We start from the raw sequence: 17,503 nt of genomic DNA on the forward strand, positions 1-17,503 counted from the left end.
TATTTTCAGGTTAGGGCTGGTTCTAAGCAAATTTAAACGTCGCGTTTTTATTGGTGACCAGTAATTGGGGATTTTCCTCTCGTACGGTACGAATCATTATTACCGACTATTCCTAGGTTTATTTCAGGCACGTGTACGGCAATTATCAAAACATTCGATACGAAATGTTTTATAGGTTATGTGTAATTTATTATTTCTTCAGACATATCGAACGTCATTGCTGCGACATATAAAAGCGAATTTAGAAAAAAGCTTATAATAAATAACCGTGTAGTATAATAATTACTATAAACCAGAAGTTTATAAAAAACAGGTAATAATATTTCCCGTAATATTAACTTCTAATTTTTCTTCTACAGTTCTAATATAAGATATTGATGGATAAAACTGTAAATATATTTGATTACAGCTAAAATGGCAAAGTCACGCATTACGAATAAAGCTCCGAGAAAAGAGGGATTCAATCGTTCAGGTCACAGTATGAATCCTGAACGACCCACGGAAGGGCTAAAAGGCGTAGCTAAAGTTCGATCGAAAGCAACGATTAAAAGACTACAAATGTATCGTAATCAAAAGCCCAAGCGTGATCGTACAGGTAAAATAATTAGTCCAGCTCCATTCCAAGGCTGGCAAGCGTCTGGTACTATGACTCGCGTGGAACCTTCGCAAAGGTGGTTTGGTAATTCAAGAGTGATCTCCCAGAATGCTTTGCAAAAATTTCAAGACGAATTAGGGAAAGCTATGAAAGATCCTTATAATGTTGTTATGAAACCTAGTCAATTACCAGTAACTCTACTTCAACAAAAGGCTGCAAACGCAAGGGTACATTTATTGGATACAGAAAGTTTTGATAGTGTCTTTGGTCCAAAGAAAATACGGAAAAGACCGAATTTAACAACGTCAACGTACGACGAGTTACAGAAATTAGTAGAACAGAAAGAGGAAGTGTATGATAGGGAAAAGGATTCTAAAGATCTTGATCTGGTACGTCCTGATACAGGTGTAAGAGATTTACAAAGAGACTGGGTTATGGCAGCGGGACAGAGTAAGAGAATTTGGAATGAATTATATAAAGTTATTGATTCTTCTGATGTTATTTTACAAGTATTAGATGCCAGAGATCCATTAGGAACTAGATCTCCTCCGGTAGAAAAATATCTTAAAACTGAAAAACCTCATAAGCATTTAATGTTCATTTTAAATAAAGTAGATCTTGTACCAACATGGGTTACACAAAGATGGGTTGCAATTTTGAGTGCAGAGTATCCAACGGTGGCGTTTCACGCTTCGTTGACGCATCCGTTTGGCAAAGGTTCCCTAATAAATTTATTACGTCAGTTTGCGAAATTACATATGGACAAAAAGCAAATTAGTGTAGGTTTTATAGGGTATCCCAATACAGGAAAAAGTTCAATTATAAATACATTGAAATCAAAGAAGGTGTGTAAGGTTGCACCGATAGCAGGTGAAACGAAAGTATGGCAATACATTACTTTGATGCGTCGTATTTATTTAATAGACTGTCCAGGTGTAGTTTATCCATCGGCAGAAACCGATACAGAAAAAGTTTTGAAAGGTGTAGTAAGAGTAGAACTTGTCCAAAATCCAGAAGACTATATCGAGGATGTTTTATCGCGAGTAAAAGCAGAATATATACGCAAAACTTATAAAATTATGGAATGGGAAGATCACATTGATTTCTTAGAGAAATTGGCTCGTAGAAGCGGAAAATTGTTGAAGAAAGGGGAACCAGATATATCCATCGTTTCGCGGATGGTTTTAAATGATTGGCAGCGTGGAAAATTACCTTTCTATGTAGCCCCTCCTGGTTTCGAAGAACCATTATCAAATGCTACGATTATTAACGAGTCTCCTGTCGAAAATGGTAACATGGAACACGAAAATAACGATGCTAATACAGAAAACACTGAAACTGTACAGAGCAAAGAACCAAAAAAGGTTCAGCTAGCTGTGATACAGGATTTTCGAAAAATAAGGGTTGGTTTACCATATTCAAACGAGGATATTAGAAATGACTTAAACTGTAACGAATCTGTAGATAAGGAAAATAAAGATAGAATGGAAAGTAGTTTAGTTTTAGATGATAGTGTTATCGATGAAACTGAAGGCAAATGTAATATCGAAGTTGACGAAGTATTATCAACGGAAAACAAAGAAAACGATGAAAGTAATAAAAGTTTGGAGGACGAGGATAACGGAGAAAGACAATCTTCTGATGATGAGAGTCGTCTCTCATTAAAAAAGGATACTTTGTTACAAAGTGCATACGATATTATAGAGGAGGACTATGATTCTAGCAGTAGCGAAACGTTTAACGCAAATACTGTATCGAGTAGTGGCGCGTTCAAAATTTCCTCTGTATCTTTCAAAACAGAGGAATCTTTGAAAAGCAAAAAGAAATTGACGAGTAAACAACGTCGAGCTATAGAAAGAGCTAATAAACGAAAGAAAATTGGTAGCAATTTTTACGAAGTTTCTAACGTGAAAAATAGAAATAGGAATAGGAAAGTTCCAAAAATCAAGAGAAAATAGTTTACAAATGTATACAAAAATTTCGACACTGCGTATGTAATCGTATCGAAAAAATATAGACTTTATTTATACAAATTATTATACATGAACTCGTTTTATTTATTTGTATTATATTTCTACAAAAATATGACCTTTACGACAATTTTTATTGTAAAACTGTAATCTCATAATTAGGTATCGTACGATCGAATAATTTAGATAGTTATTCAAATTGTATTACGAATATTAAGCTTAGTTTGATACTAATTGAATTCGTTTATACATTTATGAAAGATGCATTCATATATACATACATACACTTGCATACCATGCATGTCGCCATATTACAGAAAATGTATGCTATGCTGTGGCTGTGACGGTGTGTGTCTAATAACATGGCGACTACTGCCAATTGACAACGCGTTTTACCGTGTTAAGTACTTTTCAATTTTGTGTTTGTTGTACCTCTTTTTCTAGCTGGTAGTTCAAAAAGACGATATTTTTTTCTATGAGACGTTCATTTCGAGAATATTTCATCGGACGTAGCGATTGAATCATTTTCGAAAAAATTATCGTGGTGAGTCAGAAATCGTATACACACATCAACCTTAAGTAGCATAAATTGGTCTAAATTGCGAATGTAATTATTGTTTAAAGTGTCTTAAATATAACGAAATGTCGAATTAGTAAATGTCATTTCTCTTAAATCGTTTTTAATGCTAATGAAAAGGTAATCAGGAAATGTCTTTCCTCGAATGAGAATGATCACGTATCATGTCGTTCGTGTCAATTGAGTCAATTTTTAGTCGATTTGTGCTACATTGGGTGTTTATACCAATTTGTTTAATCGTAATTATAGAATAGTGGGAATTATTATAGACAACAGTTGCGATCTCATAGATTCCATTACTTTAAAAAATTGTAACTATATATATATATATATATATACACATAGCAAATAATTTATTTGTGTAAGAATTTATCTATGATACTGGTTTTTATAATATGGTTTTTTATTTCCACTGATGTTTCTCCACCATTCTACAATTAGAATTCAATTTGATACAACTAACCTTACATTGTAATTATTTTTCAACAGGAATAGGACCGTATAAGTTAAATAAAAATGCCTACACAGACAACAGAAAACGATGATATACGAGTGAAAATAATTTACAATGGGTAATATGTACATAATATTTGTGAATCTAATTAGCTTTCAATAGCATATTGAATTGTTAATCGAAATACTTAAATGAAATAATCAGAAATTAGTGGTGTTAAATCTAGAATACTATAAATATTAATATTATAAGTTGTGCATATATATGTTCTAGGAATATCTTTGAACCACTTGTTGCCTTTCCTTGTTTGAAATTTTTCGTCGCTAACTTATGAAAATAGGTGTTTTACAATATGAAGTATAATTAAAGAAGAAGAAGAAAAACGGTTATAATGGTTTCTTTTATATTAGGGAAGTGCAGATTACATATATTACTCCTGGAATTTCGGTAGACACACTGCGGGAAGAGATGCGTACGATATGTGGATTCGGTGCAGCAGGACCGGATCAATTTACGATGAAATGGGTTGACGACGAAGGAGACCCATGTAGGATCGCCTCTCAACAAGAACTGGACGAAGCACTGCGCCTTTATGAACTAGAAAAGGATACCGATATAATCATACATGGTAAGTATATGTATATTACAGATTACATATGAACACTATTGATACGACATTGGGCGAGACGTTAATTACATGTGTCACGTAATTGTGTAGTTCTACAGATAGTTGATAGTGTAGTTAAATATAATTCAACTAAATAATGTATAGATTGTTTCATATTGAAAAAAGTTTGGAGAATCTATACGTGAATTGAATATGTATACATGTGTAGGGTGTTTATGCACAGGTGGGTATACATTTAGAATAATTCTAAAGACTAAAATGAAAGGAAAATCAAGAATGACGAGAGGTTTTGAGGCTTTGCATTGGAATTAATTGTTGATTAATTGTTGAATTATTATTTAATAATTCTCTTTGCGAATAACATATGTATCAGAAAAATTCCAAAATTAAAACAGGTAACCTTCGTTATTTAATCCAGCATTAATTATTGACCGATTTTACTTAAAATCGAGATAATTCTCGAGACGAGAATATTATACATAAATTTTTGTATCATTAGGTCACCTCTGGTATGTTAAAACTATATTTTCCCTGGAACTCTTGTAGAAGAGTGTTTAATACGAATGCGAACGAATTAAAGAATAAGAGAAGAAAGAAAGGATAGAATGAGAGAAAGTTGATGCATTGAGATGAGTATGGATGGAAGAGGAATGAACGAGAGATGGAAGGTGTGAGTGGGTGTAAAGAAACACGAGGGAAGGTTCGAAAAGACGGGAAGAGAGGGTGGTTTGTTAAAGAGGAATTAGTTCTGTTTTCGGTGTGCCTTTATCCCAGCGTTTGCGCATTTCGTGGAGTAAAGCGCGTCGGGTGGTGACGGTAGTTAACGAATCCCGCGGCAGCAGTCGATATTCTTACTCGGACCGATTAGCCACGAACTTTTCCCACGGGGATAGATCTAGAGACGCTATTACACCCGGTCCACGCGCTAAAGGAAGATAACTTGGTATCTCGTTGCGAAAGAAAAGCTGAAACGCGAAACGTCGGTTCGTCGATTGACCGTAAACGTTTGTCCGTCGATAACGCAGCCACGTTCGACGAGAGGAAATCTTACACGGTCGTTTGTCGATGGTCGCGATTCATGTCGAGAGGTTGTGACAGCGTACCTTTAACAATAGCTGTTGTCACTGGAGAGGTTGCAAAAGTGGCGATAAACCAGCATCGATCGCGCTGACTCGTCGCATTCTCAGCCGGGCTCCTGCAAGAGGTCGGCCACGGGTAGAAGGGACGAGGACCGAGGACAAGCGAGGAGAAAGAAGGAGAGGAAGGGAAAGACAACTGGCCAGAAAGGGAGAGAGCGAGATTGAGAGAGCGTGCGCGCGTACCATAGGAAGGAAAGTAGGGAAAACTTGGGGTGGGAGTTTGAGGGTGATAGCGAGCAAAATACGGGAGCCAGTGGTGCACGGTTGTTGGCGGACGATATTAGGCAGCCGGGATAGAGAAAGGTGAAAGAGACAAATACGGCTAAATTCGCTGCGAAATGGCGTGGGGTTACTGGAGCGCAACTTCGGTCAGCGATCGGGGTCGGTCACCTCGTCGCGAGAAGGATAAACAGCAGCATCAGAGCTTGCATCATCAGCAACAGCAACAACAACAATTTCATCAGACCGAGACGGGAGTTACGCAGGGGTTGTACGGTGTCGTACAGCAGGTACAAGGGGAGCTAGGTGTCGGCTCCTCCTCCGTCTGTAGCGGGCCTAGTGGTGTTGCCGGTGTCGGTGCCGCAGTGGAGGAACCACCCTGCAGTATGATGATACAAGGTGGTGCCTTCTATTCTTATTCAGCCGCTACGGCCGCAGCCGCCGCCGCCGCCGCCGCAGCTGCCGTTGGGCGTAGGATTCCCTCTGCCGTCGAAGGACCATCCACCTCTTCCACAGGCATACAAGTTTTACCAAGAGATCGCCCGATTAAATCGAGCACCAGCACCTACCCGCCCTCACCGAGCAGCGACTCCGCCGAGTACGAGCAACCTATCGGAGGACTTCGCACCGAATGCTCCCCGAACAGCAGTCCCCGCGACGATATATTCATCCAACCCTCGTCGTCCTCCAGAATGAAGATACTCACCGACAAAGGCATCGACGACGCGTCGGACATCGACGTCGACGAAATCGCCGCGACGGAGATGATGTACGCCACGAGCAATCGCGCTATAGGGTGTCGTGTACATGGACCGTGTAATCCGCCACCGGATACCGCAGGCCCCATCCCCTCGCTGATAGACGACACGACCGGAACTCCTCAATTTTGGTTCAACGACATCACCTGGGGTAGGTTTTTCACGATCGACAGGAATAGAAAAGAAAGTTCGAAAGGCTAGTCCCCGCGAATGTCGTTGAGACGAGGATAATAATCGCGTGTCGGATTTTTTTTTTTTTTTTTTTTTTAACTTTGATATCATAGTATCGTACCGCTTTTTTTTTAATCCAACGATATTATTTATAATTTGAGGATTAATCTACTGACACCTGGATTACCTGTAAACATTTCTAGGTTTCTTCGTGGATCGCATTTTCTCCGCTCAATATCTCTTTCGTAGCCACCGTTACCAGATTCGCTGTCATACGAGTATATTATCTGCGTGATATCCGATTCGGCTCTGGAAATCACGTCGGCATATATTTCTTCATTTTTCATGATAACGGTAAATTATATTGAAGTTCAAATATTAAAGCACCGAGACAAATCGAAATGTAACAGTACACCAGAGCACTAATCGCAACAAAGTACCGATCAAATTTATCATCTAAGCGAAACGAACGGGAATTATCGCGGTCTTGAACTTGCAAAGACTCGATGAAATCGCGAACGCGTTAACACGGTCAGTTGACTCGCAACGAAACACGATCCGTCCGCCCTATCCTTTTCAACCCATTGTTTTCGTTTGATACCGAGCGACGTTCGTCCTCTGTCGACCTTCAGCGAGTCCGTTTACCACGGGAATACCGTAATCATCGTTTAAACCGCAGATTCCAGCTGTCGGATGGAATTGCAAAATATTGATCGCGTAAGGACGCCGTGTGTTTTTGAGACAGCGGTGTCCTAACATACACGTTTCTCTGATCGTCTGTACGTGTTTCGTGATATTGTAATGTCTAGACCGCGGATTTTATGCAATTGTCGTATACACTAACGCGGAGAACATAAAAATATACATAATGTACGTATGATATATTCTATTAATTAACGTAATGCATATACAGTGCATGTACCTCTTCGGTTACTTTCAGTATACAGGGTGTCCCAGAGATGTTGTAACACCTTGAAAGGGATGGTTCGGGAGGTGATTTGAAACAACTTTTTCCTTAGCGAAAATGTTGTCCGAGGCTTCGTTGAGGAGATATTAACGGAAAACCTTGACCAATCAGAGCGCGCGGATACCGTTGGAGCGGCCGCGGTAGCGTATGAGCGCGGCCGCCTAGCGCGTAGCCTACGCTCCATCGGCATACGCGCGCTCTGATTGGTCGGGGTTTTCTCTTAATATCTCCTCAACGAAGCCTCGGACAACATTTTCGCTAAGGAAAAAGTTGTTTCAAATCACCTCCCGAACCACCCCTTTCAAGGTGTTACAACATCTCTGGGACACCCTGTATATTTGTCCTCTTCGCTTGTATCGTAAATGCATAAAATCCACGATTTAACGATTACCAATTTATGCAACTCGCGATGCGGAATACTTAGCGTGGGTAGAAGTTTGCGTGAATTTTAAAAATTTATTTGAGAAAGAAAAGATGTCGATGACCTTGGAATTTCGAACATGACCTTGAACAAATTTGTTCACTAATCACGGTATGCGCCGCTCTCCGATTAATGTTTTACTGTAAGATCAGTTTCCTATCTTGAATACAAACAGATACGTTTAGGTCTATTGCTTCTCGTGACACGCCCTGTGTGTATGTGTGTGGGGGGGGGGGCCCCGCCGCTGGACATTGGAGTGACTAAACGTCTTCGATATTAATTACGATTGCACGGTATTCAAGCATAACTAACTCCCCTAAGGGACAATTCGACAGAACAAATCGACAGAATGGAAAATTCTCTCAAGGTCATGGTTGACGAGGTTTCAAGGTCGTCGACAAGGTCGTAGTAGGTACTCGTAGTTCTGAAGATACTTACGAACCCGAGTATCGAAATGTTCGTTAACGTTCCATGTTTCTCTCGCTCATGCTGACTTTTATCCATACAAAAAGACAAGCATACAGTGGGTGTAGAAAGTATTCGTACACCGATCAATTTCCAAAATAAACTGTGTAAAATTGTAATTTATTAACTTATTTTTGTATAAACAATGACATTCTACATATTCTCGGAAATCTCTAGAATAGATAGATTACAAAAAAGAATAGCTATTTATGTAAGTTGCGAGATTTTAGTTATTGGATGTGAGATCTTTTTCAATTCCTCTATTAGAACCTTTTTTAAAAGTACTTTACTGGAAATTTGATGATTACTAATTCGTACGGAGCAATAAACTGATGTGTTTACGTTACAAACTCTATTGTAAATGGTTCGTCATAAGAATCGTCCAAATACTTATTGCTTTTATACTTTTACCCACTTTTTGGATTTTTTTGTTAATTTCACAAATTATATTAACTAGTAAATGTTGTTTGGACTATATCTAACTTAGTGATTTCCAAGAATATGTAAAATATCATTGATTATAAAAAAAAGAGGTTAAAAAACTACAATTTCCCCCAAATTTTGGAAGGGAAGTTGATCGGTGTACGAATACATTCTACACCCACTGTATATCCAAATTTATTTTGGTTCTCGTAATTAATTTTAGTAAATCGACTTCACTTATCGAAGCGTCGTTTCAGTAATAGAAATCTGATAAGAAATCCAAATGAAGCTTTAACTAAAATAGTAATTGTTATGGAAAGCGAATAGTGAAAAGTTTACGCCTTAAGAACTTGAAATAAGGTTTCTCGAATACGGCTGTACAACAGTTTAGTCGCTCGTCTAGCGTCGTCAAGGGGTTAAGAATGCTGTACTTCGGCGCGTCCTCGTTTGGAATATTGTTCATTAGTCTGATCTCCTTATTCCAACAACCACCTACAGCTCTCTCGTCGCGAAAGTGTATACACATCGCTTTATTACTTTTTATTAGTATTTCTAAAGTTACATATTCGGAACGATGAAATGGATGAGCGAGTAAAGCGGTTGACTGTGGAGTTATAACCAGGGTTCGATTCTCTTCCGGTCCACAAAATTTTTTCATTTACAATTTCGCTCGTATTTAAAATAGAAAAGTTCCAAGCAATTCCGAACAAAGTACAATATTCAATTCTTTACTACGTATAACGATTTTCTACAATAATAAGATACTTGGTTTAACTCGAAATTGTAATTAAAATTGTTAAAAGAACTTCCTCAGAATTTCGAGGTTTTCGAACCGCCGTGTTTCCTCTACGCTGTGATCAAACAAGGAAATCCGTAAAAAAGAAATGGATGGATATCTTATCAATAACCATGAAATTACATAATAGGAATGTATATGTTGATTGAACGAGAATCGGCTCTGTCTTTGTGGCACAGTCGTGTTAGCAGTACCGAGGCAGTAATTAGAGTAAATTGGGTACAGCTGGAGTTCTAGCACTCGGTAAAACATAATTGTTTCGGATTAGTTTTGTTGTAATATTCAAATCGACCCGAAGATTCAAATAATTCGCGTAACTCGACCAAGTAATGCCAACTACTAAGTTTGATTATTCGATTCGGATGGATAAACTTCGGAAATGATCGAATAGAAACGAATAGAATTCTCGTCTGTTTCGAACGATCGTTTATCGTTTAAACGAGAAGGGCGAATTTTCGTTCGTCTTATTTAACGATGTTCTCATTGTTGACTTCACAGTAAACGGGAGAAAACGCGAGGAAAACAGCAGAAAATACTTCGAGTACGGTGGTTATGCCACCGCGAATGGGCGAGGCTCGGCAACAGCTGTTTTACAACCTAACCTTAATCGCACACACGGCTTAACTCGTTGGATTGATTTTTACACGGCTCGAGTTATCAGCACTCGAATGTCCCGATTATTCGGTCAGTTCTAACGAATGCAATTAGAAAATTGGTAAAAATAGGTCGACGTGCAGGGCGCGAAAGATAAGAATTTACACTCGGCCGATGGTCGCGGGCCGATCGATCGATCGTTTCGCGAGAGAAACGTTAAGGTGTAGATTGAAATTGGAAACAACCGTTGCACTTGCTCGCGTCTCGTAAAGATTTTCCCGATAAGCGATAACATCGCGATCGCATCAATTGAAACCAATGTTACTCGTTATCGGGTCGGGTTTTAATGATCGAGTTACGGAATAAAAGTAACAGTACGATATACGCTCGCGGCGGGCGATGACTTTCAAAAATAGATTATCTGTACACATCGGTAGACGTAAGTACTAAACTCGTTGGCGCTGCTTTTTTGCCACTCAGTTGCTCGCCGATGTCTGTGATGTGTCAAAAGGATACCAGAACGTTACGATAACGCTACGCGATATACGTTGTTTTCCGATCGTATTCGTTTAAATGCAACGATAGCAACACTTTTTGGTATCCAACAATGATCTATCGTAACAACGATGTATCGTTATGCGTGAGTCACAACGTATTTGCGTTGGAAAATGGCAAGTTTTAACCGTTACAAAGATTGTTATTATAGAATTATCAATTACAGTATAATAAAGCGTACTTACAGGGCTATGAATCAATCCAAGCGAGATTGAGGATCCTATCGCTCCATAGCCTAAAAACCTCACTCTCGCTTAGACCAATATTATAATACAGTGGGCGTAGAATGTATCAGAAGAAAAATCTACAATTTCTGACAGATTCACGACATGATATTACGATATCTCAGTTGTACATGGACCGATTTTATTGATTTTGATTTATTCGAAAGCTTACATGCGATTTACATCAGAAAAATGCCTTTAAATTTAGGAAATATTGCAGGCGTCATGAGATGTTAATGGAAGAAATTTCAGGTTAGGTTGGAATCGCAGTTTTACGAGTAAAAGATACGTGGTAGCGCCACGCTATATACGGGGTGGCTTTATAATTTCTCATGTACTTGACATCGAGACGCTACCGCGTCTTTAGATTCGTACACCGATCAATTTTCTAAAAAACTTCTGTACAAAATTGTAGTTTCTTAACTTCTTTTTTCATAATCAATGATATTTTACATATTCTCGGAAGTCTTTAAGATAGATATACAGGGTGTCCCAGAGATGTTGTAACACCTTGAAAGGGGTGGTTCTGGGGGTGATTTGGAACAACTTTTTCCTTAGCGAAAATGTTGTCCGAAGCTTCGTTGAGGAGATATTAACGGAAAACCTTGACCAATCAGAGCGCGAATATACCGTTGGAGCTGCCGCGGTAGCGTATGAGCGCGGCCGCCTAGCGCGTAGCCTACGCTCAACCGGCATACGCGCGCTCTGATTGGTCGGGGTTTTCGCTTAATATCTCCTTAACGAAACCTCGGACAACATTTTCGCTAAGGAAAAAGTTGTTTCAAAAAAGGTTCTAATAGTGGAATTGAAAAAGATCTCACTTCCAATAACTAAAATCTCGCAACTTACATAAATAGCTATTCTTTTTTGTAATCTATCTATTCTAGAGATTTCCGAGAATATGTAGAATGTCATTGTTTATAAAAAAATAAGTTAATAAATTACAATTTTACACAGTTTATTTTGGAAATTGATCGGTGTACGAATACTTTCTACACCCACTGTAGGTAAAAATGAACCGACGTCTAACCAAAGTAGGAAATCCGTTGAAAAAGAAACAACAACAGGAATGGAAATAACGTTAACGTGATAACCCGAGGGTATTAATTGAAACACTGATAAATTAGTGGCCGCAGTGCCGCATCGTGAAAAAAAAAATTGATCCCAGACTAATTACCGTGAAGATGCTCGTTCTGTACAGCGGAATATTCATGAGATATTCTTTCCATCCCTCGAACCCGAGCTCTCGATCGTCTAGAGTACGCTAGAGTAAATTAGGTGCTCGAGATTCAATTAGCAAAGTACGTTGCGTTGTATTTGCCAATTTGGGTTATCTTTATTTACTACCGAAATATAAGTAAAGCGATTAAAAAATGATCGATTATACGTCGACGAATAATTGTAAATCTGTAACTAGTTGTCTCGTGCGTGCAGGAGTTGCGAATGTGTTCGTATACCTCAAGATATTAATTAATTCTAATTGACCTACGCTTTGCTCATTTCACGCTCTGACTCTCGGCTCACGTGGTTTTCCAATCGTGTCTTTCATTTAGACACTTCACAAAGGCAACGCATACTCTTGCTCCGCTAAGGGAGAAAACCATGTTATTGTGTCCAAACATTAAGTGTTTCTCGGGATAACTTTTTTTTTTTTTTAAATTTTAATAGAGAAGAATGTATGTAAAGAAGACAGAGAATTAATTCCTACGCCTAATAATTATCAAGTGTACTCGTAATCTGTGGTAGTAGAACAACAATAAACAAAATTTGTTGGCTACTGAACCATTCATATACATATACGTATAGATAAATTGTAACGGCCACCAGGTTGAGACTTATATGTATATAGATATATTATATACATACATATATATTATGTATTATTATATACATACATATTTGTACTTAAACTATATGTATACAGTAAATTTGTCTCTGTAAAACACGAGAAACATTTAATGCTTGTCTTCCCAACGTGAATTTCTCTTATCATAAAGATTCGCTCAACTCGCTTTCTTCCAGACACTTCATTTGCATCTTCGTCGCGTCATTCATTATACATTATAACGAACCACGGCTTGATTACACGCGAAACATGATGTATAAATTAAAAGTCGTCTATTTTTGTTACAGTTTTTCCCAACGTGCCGCCTGCACCTGGGATGCCATGTCAAGGAGAAGACAGTGAGTTCTTGTTTTTTTTTTTTCCTTCTTTTAACGATACAAATTTCTAACGTATGTCAATAGAGCATTCGTAAATACACACACAGACACGTACACACGGTATGCGTATACATATACTAGCCAGCGAGTTATACTAACAATAATCAATCAACAATAAGTTTCAAGTTTATCGTGAAAAGGTATGAACAACGGTGGTGTTGCTGAACGATTACTATTGTCTTCGATGGTATCGTTCGTCATTCTTTTATCGACGCTTCCTTTTCTCTTCTTTTAATATTGCTGCCGCATTAAGATTGAGTAGAATTTGTTTTGTTCGATTTACTCATGGAACATCTGCAATCTTGATGCATTTTACATTAATTTCATCATTTACGTGCGAAAGAGTATCGATAAAGAACACGTTAGAGAGGAAGGTACGAATCAAAAAAGTATTCGAACTTCTCGGTAATTCTTTTTTCGCCACTTATCGACTGGGTAGCCTATTAGAAAGCTTCTCGTCGTCTTCGTTTACCGACTGGGAGTCTAGTAATCGTCTTTTTGCTCTTTACTTATGAATTGTTTTTTTTATAGTAACCAATAATTTGTTGAAATGGTATTAGATTTAATTACGAGTATAAGTAATCGCACGTGACAATTTTAACCAAAACATAGAAGTGTTTACCATCGAATGGTCGGTAAAACATGTCGGTAGGACGTCGAATCGCTATCGGTCGGTAAAGTGTTAAGATAATTTCTTGTAAATAAAACTAACGAAATACTTTTTCCATCCCTTACGATTCCACGTGACGCAAATTACGTCCAATTTCTATTTTAAATACCGCGGGTTCGCGACTCGAGATGTTCTTATCGTGTTTACAAACTCTCCAAACTACTTGTGCCGTCCTTGTCAAGATTATTTAATAGTTTTGACGGACCAAAGTATGGAGCGAGCCAACCCAGTTGCAGTTTTACTGCAAATGCTTCAGTGCGGTATTCCAACCAGGAATATACTAATATTTTATCTCGTACCTTGGCTAGAAACCGTTAGGAACGAATATCCACTTTTACAGTAGGAAATATCGAATAACACTCGTTTGTCATAATTAAACGCGTGACTGTAAAGGCATGATTATATTCTACAACACCTCGATTATCTTAGAGTTATATTCTGGAAATGAACGAAGAGACATCGAGGCAGACATTCAAGACAGAATCTATCTCTCTTCTTTTGTGATATTTATGTTTCTTCATTTTCCAAAGGAAGCATCTACAGACGCGGCGCACGTAGATGGAGGAAGCTGTACCGAGTGAATGGTCATATATTTCAAGCGAAACGTTTCAATCGGGTAAGCATCATATTTCATTCAATAACCCTAACCCCCCCCCCCTGCTGGCTTTCCTTGCTTTGCCATTCTTACTTATAATTTTCACATGTTCTCCCCCATTGTGCACGTATTGTATGCATCACATTCCAGTAAACAACAGTCTGTGTTGGATAGATTAATTCCTGATAAAAGGGAACTTGCTGGCTAGTGATTTCCAGGAATTGTTCTGTATTTACCGAATGTCCAATTTCAGTACTAATTTTTCTTCACTCAAGTCACAGGAAAATGAGAGTGGTGCGAGTCAGTCCTATCGTATTAACATGGTCTTTGGTAAGAAAAAAAGCTAAATGGATGAGGATTGATAATTGAGAAGTTTCTAAGTCATTCGAACAGGGGAGAAAGAAAAGAATAAAGGACGACAATTGCCAGATTTTTCAGCTTCTGTGTCATGGAGTTACAGAAAGAAGATACTGTGAAAAGTAAGAGAAAAGGGTGTATATAGAATTTTCACAAACGATAGAGGTGTAAGAGAAAGTAAGAGAAAGACAAATGGAGAAAGAAGAAAAGAGGCAGCAGAATTTAATTAGTAGAATTGAACGTAGAAGTAAATCATGAATAAGTTGTTCATTTAAGAAGGGACGTTTTGATTGTTAGTATGGAGATAGTTCAGTTTTCTAACAATATTTTGACTTGCACCATTCTCATTTAGAAGAGCTCCTCGCCGGGTACTCGGAGCTTCTTTTAAAGTACATCGTTCGTTAACTTTCCTTTAACTTTCACAGCGAGCGTTTTGCGCCTTCTGCCAGGATCGGATTTGGGGACTAGGACGACAGGGGTTCAAATGCATTCAGTGCAAGTTACTCGTTCACAAGAAATGTCACAAGGTGGTGCGCATGCCATGCTTGAACATACAACAGCAGCAGCAGCAGCAACAGATGTCGAGCACAGAATCGCAGACGATCGACAGGAACGGCGATCAACCGCTTGATTCTGTTCAATGTAGCCCTGTAGCTCACCTCGAAGATGAGATCTCAGAGTCGCCCATTATCGAGGAACATTCGCGCAATCGTAAGAACAATTTGTAACGTGTATTTAAAAAGCGAAGAATTTCTTTGGAGAACGAATTAATCATTGAAAAAATTGTTTAAAAAGCTACCATCACGTGAAACTAATCTTGTGTGTATTTTACGGATTGTTGTATATTTCTAGGAACTGGAAGCGAAGAAAGGGAGGAATTGCCACTGGATACGTTAAATGACGCAGATAATTCTAATGATATGCAGAGGCAATACTCGTTGAATGATTTTGAATTGATTAGGGTAATCGGTCGTGGTTCCTACGCGAAAGTTTTGATGGTCGAACTGAAGCGTACAAAAAGGATTTATGCTATGAAAGTGATTAAGAAAGCCTTGGTAACGGACGACGAAGACATCGATTGGGTTCAGACGGAAAAGCACGTCTTCGAAACTGCCTCGAATCATCCTTTCCTCGTGGGCCTGCATTCCTGTTTTCAAACGCCTTCCCGTCTATTCTTCGTGATTGAGTTCGTACGCGGCGGCGATCTTATGTTTCATATGCAGAGACAACGCCGACTTCCAGAAGAGCACGCACGATTTTACGCAGCTGAAATTAGCCTCGCCTTAAACTTTTTACACGAGAAAGGTAAAAGAAAAGTTCTTCTATCGTTTTTCAAACGTGCAAGGAAAAAGAACTGCTCTTGTTTCTTATACACATACAAAAAAAAAGAAAATTGGATTAAAGAATTAAAAAGATTTTGCTGTACGATTTAGAGATCAATGTAAATATATACGTTAACGTATTATTCTTTTGCGCAGGTATCATATACAGAGACTTGAAGTTAGACAATGTACTACTCGATCACGAAGGACACGTTAAATTAACTGATTACGGAATGTGCAAAGAAGGCGTTCGAGAGGGCGATACAACTGCCACGTTTTGTGGCACACCAAATTATATCGCGCCTGAGATATTACGGGGTGAAGATTATAGTTTCTCTGTAGATTGGTGGGCACTTGGAGTACTGCTGTACGAAATGCTCGCAGGGCGCAGCCCGTTTGATGTTGCGGGCGCGTCGGAAAATCCCGATCAGAATACCGAAGATTATCTGTTTCAAGTTATTTTGCAGAAGACAATTCGTATACCGAGGTCGTTATCGGTTAAAGCAGCCTCTGTCCTCAAAGGTTTCCTTTGCAAAGATCCTAATGAAAGATTAGGTTGCGGTAAAAGGCCAACTGCTTTCCTCGACATCGTTGCTCATCCTTTCTTCAAAGCAATCGATTGGGAAATGGTAATTATCATTATTATTATGTGTATTTTTAGAGCGACGTAAATTATACATTCAATATTATGATTACGTTTACAGTTGGAGCAAAAACAAGTTACACCACCTTATAAACCACGTTTAGATTCTGATCGCGATTTAGCTAACTTCCCGCCAGAGTTTACAGACGAACCAGTGCATTTAACACCCGATGATCCGTAAGTTTCATAAATATGACGCTATAATAGTCGTATTTTTGTAACAATTCAATATTTGGTCTAAAAAAATAATTGCTGGATTACTCACGAAACTATATATTTCACAGGAGGGTAATCGACAAAATCGATCAAAGCGAATTCGAGGGCTTCGAGTACGTGAACCCGTTACTTATGTCTCTGGAAGACTGCGTGTGACAAGAACCGCTTGTTATTGTGCAACATCACAATCAAAATCATCAACAATTGCAGCAGTGTTACATGTACGAATTACAAGACAAACTTGCGAAGCTTCGAATCGATCCTCTGTTGAACATCAGCTCAAGAAGTCGAGGTTATCACAACAACGTTTTCTTAATGACGTACTCCGAAGAGAATGAGAACGACAATAATTATAACGAATATCGGTTATCGCCACCTTTTCCATTCCGATATGAAAATCCGTTATGCTCCAGTTCTCTAAGTATCGCAGATGTTACTTACGGCTCTAGCAATAACAATGAGATCATTAGTAACTTCGACAAACACAATTACGACGACGAGGAAGATGAAAGTCCAAAGAA

The 17,503-nt window shown here is 38.6% G+C and overlaps 2 protein-coding genes across 7 annotated transcripts; both read left to right on the forward strand.

Annotated features, from left to right (window-relative positions):
• The first annotated feature begins 98 nt into the window (after positions 1-98).
• Positions 99-2,675, forward strand: LOC128886920 (uncharacterized). The gene is made up of 2 exons (XM_054142196.1): positions 99-313; positions 410-2,675. The coding sequence occupies exon 2, from the start codon at positions 415-417 to the stop codon at positions 2,551-2,553; it is 2,139 nt and encodes a 712-aa protein (XP_053998171.1). The 5' UTR covers positions 99-313; positions 410-414; the 3' UTR covers positions 2,554-2,675.
• A 232-nt stretch (positions 2,676-2,907) lies between these two features.
• On the forward strand, positions 2,908-17,284 carry LOC128886919 (atypical protein kinase C). 6 transcript variants are annotated; one of them, XM_054142190.1, is made up of 10 exons: positions 2,908-3,109; positions 3,629-3,714; positions 4,007-4,224; positions 13,090-13,140; positions 14,380-14,465; positions 15,227-15,512; positions 15,654-16,106; positions 16,280-16,752; positions 16,828-16,943; positions 17,051-17,284. In XM_054142190.1, exons 2-10 carry the CDS (start codon positions 3,659-3,661, stop codon positions 17,136-17,138), a joined length of 1,827 nt encoding a protein of 608 aa, XP_053998165.1. In that variant the 5' UTR covers positions 2,908-3,109; positions 3,629-3,658; the 3' UTR covers positions 17,139-17,284. The 6 variants fall into 6 exon arrangements, with proteins under 6 accessions (XP_053998165.1, XP_053998166.1, XP_053998167.1 ...); XM_054142191.1 differs by having other exon boundaries at positions 3,632-3,714; XM_054142192.1 differs by lacking the exons at positions 2,908-3,109; positions 3,629-3,714 and having other exon boundaries at positions 3,734-4,224.
• The last annotated feature ends 219 nt before the right edge of the window (positions 17,285-17,503 follow it).

This window comes from Hylaeus anthracinus, unplaced genomic scaffold (assembly GCF_026225885.1).
Source record: "Hylaeus anthracinus isolate JK02 unplaced genomic scaffold, UHH_iyHylAnth1.0_haploid 11985, whole genome shotgun sequence".
NCBI classification, from domain to species: domain Eukaryota; kingdom Metazoa; phylum Arthropoda; class Insecta; order Hymenoptera; family Colletidae; genus Hylaeus; species Hylaeus anthracinus.

Bases quoted from the DNA above. Each gene is read 5' to 3' on its own strand.
- LOC128886920 (XM_054142196.1), top strand. From the start codon at position 415: ATGGCAAAGTCACGCATTACGAATAAAGCTCCGAGAAAAGAGGGATTC.
- LOC128886919 (XM_054142189.1), top strand. From the start codon at position 5,702: ATGGCGTGGGGTTACTGGAGCGCAACTTCGGTCAGCGATCGGGGTCGG. The intron at 14,466-15,226 runs GTAAGCATCATA...TAACTTTCACAG, and splicing joins AAGCGAAACGTTTCAATCGG to CGAGCGTTTTGCGCCTTCTG. The intron at 16,107-16,279 runs GTAAAAGAAAAG...TCTTTTGCGCAG, and splicing joins AAACTTTTTACACGAGAAAG to GTATCATATACAGAGACTTG.